Source organism: Colius striatus, unplaced genomic scaffold (assembly GCF_028858725.1).
Source record: "Colius striatus isolate bColStr4 unplaced genomic scaffold, bColStr4.1.hap1 scaffold_40, whole genome shotgun sequence".
Taxonomy (NCBI): domain Eukaryota; kingdom Metazoa; phylum Chordata; class Aves; order Coliiformes; family Coliidae; genus Colius; species Colius striatus.
In genome coordinates this window covers 1,866,350-1,876,797 of record NW_026908523.1, presented here as the reverse complement: position 1 = coordinate 1,876,797, position 10,448 = coordinate 1,866,350, and the positions used below count along the sequence as shown (strand labels likewise).

Sequence of the window (10,448 nt, the reverse complement as noted above, 5' to 3'; positions counted from 1 at the left end):
TTCCTCCCTGCTGGGAGCACACTGCTGCCCTGGGCTCATTTGCACTGGAAAACCAGTTACTGTGCTGAAAGACCCATTGTTGTCACCAACACCTCACCAGCAAAGCATCACACTTCCAACTGCATGAAAACAGGGCAGGAAAGTTTGTCCAGTGTGGTCATGTCCATTTTTACCCAAAGTCCATCTCACTGGGCTTTGCTCAGACTTCCTGGGAAACGAATTCTAATGGAGAACACTTAGTCAAGGTCAGTTAATTACTCTCTGGCTCCAAGGAATAAGTAGGAAGGAAAGCAAGAGAGGGGGAACAAAGCTGTGGGAATGGGCACAGGGAGATGGCAGCGCTGCAGCAGCTGTGCTGAGATCTGTGGTGTCCTGGAAAGAAGTTCTGTGCTGGCATCCACGGGCTGTCACGCTTTTCAGTGTCACCTAGGACAAGCTGGCATCATTTCAAGTGGCACCTGGGTTATTCTGCAGGTTCAAGCAGGCCTTTCACTGAACCATCTGCAGTGGCTTTCCAAGTGAAGCACTGCACAGGTGTCTGTCCTTGGCTCTTGCACTGAAGCCAGAAGTCATTGTTTCCTCTCTGTGCCATGAAGGTTTCAAGGGTGCTGGCTACTTCCTTCAGAGCTAGACTGAGAACTCTGGGTCTTGGGAGAAGGAGCCTTCTCCCTTGCTATGCTTTACTTCTTCAGTGGGAGGCTTTGGTTCAGGACTCTGCAGCAGTCCACAGCTGTGGCTCACCAGACCTTCCTTAGACATTGCTAGCTTGTAATTGAGCATACTCACCTGCTTCTCTGAGGAGGCTTCAAACTAATGGCATGGAAGGAGGAGCTGCTACTGCTGGACTCTGCAGCTTTTTGACAGCAGGCAGAGCAAAAAGAATCTCCTGTGAGCACAGGGTGGCTTTTGACAAAAGAAACCCAGCACAATGGAGCACAGGTCTCCTGTTGGCCTGATGACAAACCACAATGGCAACCACAAACTCCTAGAGCAGAGGAGGTGGGAAGGGACCTCCACAGACTGGAGCCCAACCCTCCTGCTCAAAGCAAGGCCAACTGCAGCAGGTTGCCCAGGGCCATGTCCAGTCAGGTCTCAAACCTCTCCAAAGAGATGACTCCAAAGCCTCGCTCAGCAACTCGCCTCCTTTTTGTCCCTGCACTTTCTTTTGTTCAACCACAGCAGCAAAACGTTCTGTTGAGACCAAATATCCCGTGTTTCAGTTTCTGCCTGACGCCTTTTCTGCCACTTGGCAGCACTGAGAAGAGCCAGGCTCTGTCGTCTTAATATGAAGCCCAGGATAAGTACTTGCTAAAGGAGGAGCCAAGACTTGGTAAACACAGGCAGCTTTTGTAGAGCAGAGCGTTCTCAGAGAGGAAGCTGACACCTGAGAAGGGAAATGCTGTGATGCAGAGGCACTTACCTCAGTCCTTGACCAACTCCTGAACTCCAGGGAGCACCTGGACAAAAGTCCCCACGTCCACTACAAACCTATGGCTAGAACATACCTGCAACTCAACTCATACAATACTTACCCAGCATAAATCCATGGTACATGGAAAGAAAGGATCAGCTGTGCCAGAGAAATCTTGTACCTTCTGAAATGCTCAACTGAGCACCAAAGGAAGGGCAAAAATCCCCATCCACTACAAACTTATGGCCAGAATATAGCTGAAACTAAACCAATGAGATCCTTACCCAGTGTAAGTCCATGGTATGGAAAGGAAATGGTGCCAATGGAAAGGATCAGCAGTGCCAGAGAAATCTGGTACCTTAAATGTTCAACTTTTATCCCAGCCTGAGCTTTTTAAACAGGCAAAAACTGATGAGAAAAGTGTGTGGATGATGAGGCAGCTTCACTCACAGAACAAATCCTCCTCACACAGTACATTTCCCTTCCCTGGGTGCTTGGCTGAAGATCCTGTCATTGTTCCAGACCCACCATCAAGCCAGGCTTCAACAATGACTCCCAAACCAAAGGGATGGAGGTTGTCAGTTAATAGACTCCAACAAACTGCAGTGATGGCCAATTTTTCTGGGGAGGAAGCCTAGCTCTCTCCAATCAACACCATGTTTCTTCATCTCACTTCTCACAGGTCAGGTGCAATGAAAGAGACACCAAAAATCTTCCTTCACATCTTTTCTGTCCCTAAGCAGCACAAGCAGATGAGGAGAGCTGCCATGCAGATGGGTATGCACATTGCTAGCAGAGCTGCTTTGGCTTGGTGCATTCCAGATGGTGAAAGTCAGATGATAGTGATCAAGGAATATTCCAAAGCAAAAGAGAAAGCGGGGATATACTCAGATCTCATCTCCTGGTTAAGAGGCACATTCCTGCCAGCTGCTGACTGATGCCATGTGGTCTCTGCCACCGGGCAGGACCTCAAACACAGCAAAAGAAGCTTGGTAAGAGCCCAGGATGTGAAAGGGAGTGGTGGAAGTCAGAGCAGACACAGTTATGCCAGGCTGCAAGGTGCTGCATGCCACCAAGCAGGTGGGCAGGCTCTGAATGGGAGATCCAGCTGGGCTTGCTTCCCTTTGCAGCCTGCTCCCCTGCCAGCAGCAAGCATGGGAGCTCTCCAGCAAGACTCAGCCCAGCAAGTCTTGGGCCCAAAGCATCTGAAGCTGAGAGCAACACCACCAGATGCCCCTGGAACATGAAGGCTTCCAGCACGGCCGAGAGACCATCACCATCCAAAAGCAATGAGGAGGTTTGACAGAGAAGAGAGAAAACATTGCCCAGCACACACTTTTGCTGCAAATGATTTTAGGATGGAGGCCAGAAAGTGCAAAATGCACAAGAGTGTTCTCCAGGCTGGAGAAGAGGCTGGAGGTGCAAGAGCAGCAGGCAAGAAACCAAAATGGGCCAGAGGAGCCCTGACAAGGGGCTGTGCTCAGTGCCACAGCAGATGAGAAGCAAGCCCCGAGGATGGCCCACAAGAAGTGTATAGAAAGCTTCCTCCCCCTGGATGTGGGCACCAGGGCCACTGTTGTGGAGTAGCCGATGTAGGTACTTGCCAAAAAATGGCTCAAAGGAGCTAAAGGCTATGCTCAGTGCTGCAGAGGAAGGCAAAAAAAAAACCCCAGGGACACTTGCTAGTGCACCTTGGGGAAAAAAAGTCTTCCTCCTGTCAGCTGGAGGGCATGAGAGGCCGCCTTGGTGGTGCACGACAGCAGGCAGTAGCCCAGCCCAAATGGACCAAAGGAGCCCTGACACTTAAGCAGTCATGCTGAATGCTGCAGAGGAAGGCAAAAAACTCCTGGGGACCTGTGCCAATGTGCCCCAGGGAAAAATTCCTTCCTGACCCCAGTGCTGGCGATCGGCTACTCCCTGAGCATGTGAGCAGACCTGCCTCCTGGTCCCACGGGCTGCTCATGCCTCCCACGAGATGCACAAGCCTCTCTTCTCCCTCAACCTAGAGCCATCTCTGGGGCTTCCCTGAGTGGCCAAATGCCCCAGGCCTGATCGACCTTGGGGACAAGAATCCATCCCACGCCTGGCAGTGAGTACTCCAAAGCATCAGGACCCCTATTGCTTATGGCTGCTGCCCCTTGCTCCACAGGGGATGAGGATGGTGAGCTCTGCAATGCCCCTCCAGAAGGCAGTCCTGTGTTCTGGCTCCTGCTCTGCAGCTGAAGAAGATTCCTTGTCCCTCAGATGAGCTTGGAAAGTGGCTTAGCCAGGAGCAGCTGCGAACCTCCAGCCTCTGGCTTGCCTTCCTCCCTCAGCCCCATCAAGAGCTTCCTCTCAGGTGGCTGCCCAGGCCAGATCTGGCAGCAGGACCTGGGAGGACCCCCCTTTTATACTCTCCTGGGCACTGTGATGTCATCATTCTCAGCTGACACCACTGCTGTTAGGGGACACATTCGTTGCCAGGTGCTGGCACTGTGGTATCATCATTCTCAGGTGATATCATTGCTCCTGGGTGATGACACTGTGACATCATCATTGCCAGGTGACTGTTGCCTTTCAAGTGAATGTGAGAATTCCTTTAGATGTGAAGAGCATCAGCTCAGCTACTGACAGATTCCCTTATTTCACGTCCATTCTTTCTGTGACTCTGTGTGTTGCTGTGAAGTACACACACAGCATTCCAGCTGCAAACATGAGGCTGTCACTGATGTCACAGAGCTCCACAAACAGTGGCCTGGGCCTGGTCAAGTGGATTTCACACCTGGCCAAGAACTAGGCATGTTCTCTTTTTGGTTAGGTCATTTGTAAAACAATTCCTGTTCAATCTGGTGATAACAAGCCGCTAAATCTTCTCTCCCAGATGAGTCTGCAGTATGTTAAACATCAACTGGTTCATGTTTTGGTTTCTCTTACCTCCCACCAAATGTGCAGCACACCAGGCTGAGCCATAGCAGGTACAGCTCCTGCAATGTTGCCTTTCTTTAAAGACCAGCCCACCTGCTGTGGCTGTGTAAATAAACACATCCTCCAATGACTTTTGTGGTAAGAACTTGCTCAACATTATTTCTCAACCAAATACTTCCTAGGTAAGATGCACATCATCTAGGAAGAAGCTCTAAGGTACTGGCTTACAGCTTCTGCCCTTTGTTCTTCTTCTGGCTGGTGGAACTGCTGCAAGGAGTAGGAACAGTGAGAGGAACAACCATATGGACTCCAAGGTCAGCGATGAAAGAGAGGAGGAGGTGTGCTGCAGCAGAGACTCCCCGGCATTCTATGGAGAGACCTGGTGACGCTGAGGTTTATTTTCATTTCTTTAAAGACCCTGCATCAGGGGCAGAGACTCATTTTGCTAAAGCTGACCCTGGACCAGGGGCAGCGATTCACTTCATTAAAGGCCCCGAGCCAGGGGCAGTGACTATGGCCGGAGCCGGCTGTGTCCCGAGGAAGGGACCCAATATCCACAGCTGTAACTGTGGGGAGGAACCCATGACAAAGCAGCTCATTCAACTTATGCTCAGAAGAGGCCTTGTCCCGAGAGAGGGACCCTGTAACTGCAGAAACTGCAACCGTGGTGAAGAATCCACACCAGAGATATTCCCCAAGGACTGTGTCCCGTGTGAGGGACCCTGTGTGGGCAGAAGCCGCGGCTGTTGGGAGCAACCCATCCCAGAGAAGTTCATTAAGGACTGTGTCCTGGGGGAGGGACCTCGTGTTGGAGCAGGGAAAGAATGCCAGGAGTTGTACTCATCTGAGCAGAGAGAAGTGGCAGAGCCCATCTGTGAGAGACTGAGCACATCCCCCATTCCCTGCCCCCCTGAGCCGCTGAGGGGGGAGGAGGGAGAGATCTGGGGAGCAGTGAGCTGGGCCTGGGAAGAAAGGAGGGCTGGGGGAGGGAGATCTTAAAGCTCTGGTTGTAATTTTCTCACCATCCTGCTCCCTTTTTGCTTTTATTCCGTTCTGTTTCTTGTAGAATAACCTTTCCTCCTTTCCTCTCTCAGTCGAGCACTGGAGTCTGTTTTACCCAGAACTGTAACTGGCAGCGAGCCCTCCCTGCCCTTGTCTCCATCCACAACAACCTTGGTGATCTTTTTACTCCCATTTCGCTGGGCCTCTGCCATCCTAACAAGGGTGGGGGTGGATGGAGGCTCCGAGCAAGAGACTGTCGTGGTGCTGCTGGGCTGGCTGGGCCAAACCACGACAACCACCAATGTCAGCAACCCCGTGCCTCTGGCACTTCACTCCATTCCTTACTTACCATATTCTTCATGTTGAGTATTCTCTTTCACATGGCTCAGCTGTGTCTGTCAAACAGTGACCTACCCATCCCACAGGAACTCACCCAGGTGGGCCCTGAATGTCTCCAGAGAAGGAGACTCCACAACCCATCTGGGCAGCCTCACAGGGAAGAAATCCTTCCCCGCAGTTCTTCTGCATGCCTTGTTTGGGGATTCACCACTCACACTCTCTTAGGCAATACCAGTCATGTACATGCAATAATGTGTCTGAAATACGTCCAGACTACAAAAGAAACCCTGGTTTTGTACTGGAAAAGATTCAATCCATGTGAAGTGACGGGGAATCTACAAGCTGCTGTGAACAGGCCCATTTGACACACCGTTCACAGGAGTTACATCGCTTTATTAACGTCACAGTGCCAACCTTATACTCACGGGTACTGAAGGGCTGCATTTATGACACAGACCATTCCAATGTTCTTTCAAGAGACCCTCGGTTCTCTTTTCTCCTCGGTGCTATGGCTTCCAAAAGGAACACCACGGTCGCCCAGTTTGTGCCTCTCGCGGTCGCCCAGTTTGTCAGCCTCTGACTGTACTGAGTAGAGGTCAGGATGGGTCAGTCCTTTGCGGGTGTGGGGGGCAGCTGTGGGGTGTCTGTGACATCAGAGGCCGTGCCAGCGGGGGGCGGCTATAAAGGGGCACCAGGGGCAGCACGGGCCCAGTACGCGCTGGGACAGCGGTGAGCGCGCAGGCGGCAGGAGGAGGGGGACGGTGGCAGGCTGCGCTCTGCCCCGGCACCCAGGGCCCAGCCGCCGGCAGGGCTGACACAGCCCTTGTGCCTCCCGCCTGCCTCGGCCCCTCTCCAACCGGCCCCCGCTCCTGGTCCCTGTTTTCCCCGCTGCCAGCTCCCTCCCTCCCACCCCACTGAACCCATTCGTTCTCTCTCCCTGCAGATCATGGCGCTCGTGCGCTTCTTCACCAATCTGCTGTCGCTCTTCATCCCAGAGGCACAGCAGTGTTACGCCAGGATGAACGAGGCCGTGTTGAAGCCGACAGAAGAGCAGCTGATCCAGCAGGCGAGAGAAATACATGAGATGCTGCTCATCAGCTCCAGTTTCCTGGTGCCGTCGCGGCAGCCGAGGCAGCCCGTCATTTCCTGGGAAGACCTGATCGTTGCTGCAGTCCTGGTCCTGCTCTTGGCACTGTACTGGTGGACCAGGAGAAGGAGCCCTGACACAGACGACAGCAGCAGTGAGGAGAGCTCAGGCAGTGACACACACTGCCAGGAGGTAGAAAGCGAAGGAGAAACTGTTGAAGAGAGGCACCACGCTTTGATTTATGAGAGGCGCATCCAGTGGACAGTGCTCAGTCTGTGCTACACCAGCAGCACGGTGCAGGAGCTGCTGGATGACCTCCTCCGTTTATTGCAAGGGCGCTTGGCCAACAGTTCCTCCCCGGAGCTGCAGCCAGCCATCGGCGTGGGCAGCGCCTTCGAAGGCTGGAATCCTTGCGACAGCGACGTCACATACCGCATGCTCGTGCCCCTGAAGGCCCCCCATGGCTACTCCTTCCACCTGGAGCCAGACTTTGCACAGGAACTGCCGGGAAAGAACTTCTGCGTCCGTGTGTCCCCGGAGTGCACCTGCAGCGCAGAGGAGCCGGCAGGAGACGCGCCGTGCTTCCTCCACTACCCTGAGGAGCCACGGAGGAGGAATCAGGGTCCCAGTGTCCTCGACACCCTCTGCACTGGCCCTTACCTCGATGTTCATAAAACTGCCCTCTGGTTCCAGAACTTGGTGACGTCAGCCTGGGGGGAGCTGCCTCAGTCTCGCCGCTACCGGATGCAGCTGCAGCTCTCCAGACACTCCTGCAAGCTGAAGCTGTCAAACGCCGCCCGAGCACCTCTCTTTGTTGAGCTGCTTTTTGGCGTGCAGCAAGGTGACTCAGACATCTTTGTGAGCAGCCAGACTGCAGCAGGTTTCTTCACCCCACGCACGACGTGGCCTGAGACCTGTGCTGTGGCAGAGGCCAAGTTCTTCAGGCACGTGGCCAGGAACGCCCCGCCTGGCAGCTACCACCTCAACTGCCTGCAGCTCTGCGCTCGCATGGTGCCAGGAACGGGCTTTTCCACCTATATGATCAAGACAGTTGTGATGCACCTCCTGACCACCACTCCCCTGTCAGACTGGCGCAGGAGGTATCTGCTGCCGCGCCTGAAGGAAATCATGCGGTACCTGCGCCGCAGAGTGGAGGAGAAGCGCCTCAACCACTTCTTCTTTGGCAACCACAACGTGCCCGAGGAGATCGTCTTGCCTCCTGCCTTCCGAGAGGCCAAACCCATCAACCTCTTCCAGCACCTGACAGACGATACGGCTGCCCACGCCGAGGCACTGCGTGACTGTGAGCAGCTGCAAGATCGGCTCACAAGACGGCTCATCCGTGAGGATGAAAGAGGTCTTGAGGCAGAGAGCTGAGGGGAGTGGGAGCCGATGCAGCTGAAGGGGCCATTGCCAGGAGCCTGGCAAGAGAGACTCGGCACTGCCCATTAGCGATTGCTCTCGCTCCCTGAGGTGTCTCTGGGAGCTTGACCTTGTACATAGTTGCTTGTTTGAAGAAGTAGTTGAGTAAACGGTCGTTTGAACAAACGCCCGGCCTGTGAGCGTCCGTGTGTCCCTCTGTGGGGAACGCAGGTACAGGCTACTGGCTTCTGGGCTGCCCAGAGGCAGGGAGCATTCAGCACAATCACAGCACCTTAAGGTTTGGAAGGGACCTCAAAAGATCATCTAGTTCAACCCCTCTGCCAGAGCAGGACCACCTAGAGTAGGTCACACCGGAACTTGTCCAGGTGGGTTTGGAATGTCTCCAGAGAAGGAGACTCACGTGCTGTTCCTAAGCAGGCTGTGACTCCATGGGAAGCCCACGATGGAGCTGCACATTGAAGAGCTGCAGCCTGTAGAAGGGCTCCCACGCTGGAACACTTTGCGAGGAGCTGCAGCCCATGGGAAGGGCTCACTTCAGAGAGTTCATTGCAGGGGTACAGCTGCATTCTTGCCACAGCTTGCAGAGGGGTCTCTGGTCTGGTGCTCCTCCTTCCTTCCTCCTTCTCTGACTGTGGGGTGCGTGTGGTCGCCTCCATCGTGTATCACTCTCACACCTCCTGCCAGCACTTCAAACTCCCGTCCCTAAATAGTCTGGCAGAGGCACCAGATTGGCCCAGCCGGGCCGGAGGTGGGTGTAAGCCCAGGAGCTGGGGGAGAGGCTGAGAACTCTTTACTGGGTCTTCACTGCAACCCCCTCCTCCTGTTACCAAGCAAAAGCTGCTCCTTGCTAAGCCATGACAGAAGGCCAGAGCCCTTCTAGAATTAAAGGTAGCCAGGGATGTTAAGGACAGGAATGAGGCATTTGTCAAGTACCTCAGCAGCAGAAGGATGGTGAGGGGGAACGTGGGCCCTCTGCTAAATGCTGATGGTGCTCTGGTGTCTGAGGATGCAGAGAAGGCTGAAGTACTGAATGCCTGAAAACACTGAAAGTACTGAAAACAGGGAGCAGCTGAGAAGAAGTAAAAGCAGGATATGTTTAACCACAGCTGTGCTGAGATTTGGCTTAAACTAAGTGTGAGCTTTAGCAATTAACCAATGAGCTCGTGCCGAGCAGCACATTGCTTTGCAGATGTAACCAGTAAATGTTATGTTACTGTCACCTGAATTCTGTACTATTGTATAAATATCAGTGTGTATGACTAATAAATGGGCTTTGAGCATTGAGCTTTGGACATTGACTCTACCTCCTTGAGGATATGTCTCTGACTCTGGAAGCTCCCACGCATCCTCCAGCAGGTCAATCCTCAGCCTCTACTGATGCTCCTTCCCAGCTGCAGGACTCTGCCCTTGTCCTTATTGAACCTCGTGAGGTTCCTCTCTGCCCAACTCTCCAGCTGGATGAGATCCCACTGAATGGCAGCACAGCCTCTGGGGAATCAGCCAGTGCTCCCAGTTTGGTGCCAGCAGGGAACTTGCTGAGGGTCCCTCTGTGCCCTCATCCAGGTGGTTGATGAAGATGTTGAACCAGACAGACCCCAGAACCCATCCCTGTGGAACTGCACTGACCCCAGCCTCCAACTCGACTCTGTGCCATTGATCCCCACCCTCTGGGCTCTGTCATTCAGCAGCTCTCCATCCACCTCACTGTCCACCCATCCAAGCTTTTTTTTTGCTTCCAAACCCTCCTCTGGGGGCCCAAACCCTCCCTTTTAGCTTCCAGTGCCTTGAGGCCTAAGCCCCCATGTAAATCTTTCAAACTTCACTTGGTGACCCAAACCCTAATTTTTCCTCCCAAAGCCCGATTTTCACCTTCCAAACCTTGGATTTAGATTTCAAATCGTCCTCTTCTAGGTCCAAACCATCACCTTTATTTTCAAAGTCTCATTTTTGTGCACAAACCCACATTCCTTACCTTCCAAACACTCAATTTTAACCTCAAAAGGCTCATTTTGTGGCCTAGATGCTCATTTTTAGCTTCCAAAGCCTCCTTTTTGCTTTTTCTAACCTTATTGCTTGGAGCACAGTCCTCCAGTTTTTGATTCCAAAGTCTCACTTTGTGCCCCAAGTTGTTGTTTTTAACCTGTTCCTTTTCAGCTTTCAATCCCTCATTCTCGGGTCTCAACCTCAGTTATCAGCATCCAAGGCCTCGTTTTAGCTTTCTAACACACCTTGTTGGGTAAACCCCCTTGTTTTCAGCTGCCAAGGCCTCCCCTGGGAGGGCACAAGCAGGAGCTGGGCAGATGCTGCCCTTGTGTGTCTCTG

The 10,448-nt window shown here is 53.2% G+C and overlaps 1 protein-coding gene across 1 annotated transcript; it reads left to right on the top strand.

Moving 5' to 3' along the window:
• Nucleotides 1–6,602: 6,602 nt before the first annotated feature.
• LOC133629367 (inositol 1,4,5-trisphosphate receptor-interacting protein-like 1) lies at nucleotides 6,603–8,120 on the top strand. The gene has a single exon (XM_062020021.1). The coding sequence runs from the start codon at nucleotides 6,603–6,605 to the stop codon at nucleotides 8,118–8,120; it is 1,518 nt and encodes a 505-aa protein (XP_061876005.1).
• The last annotated feature ends 2,328 nt before the right edge of the window (nucleotides 8,121–10,448 follow it).

Excerpts from the sequence above, each read along its gene's own strand:
- LOC133629367 (XM_062020021.1), top strand. The coding sequence starts at position 6,603 with ATGGCGCTCGTGCGCTTCTTCACCAATCTGCTGTCGCTCTTCATCCCA.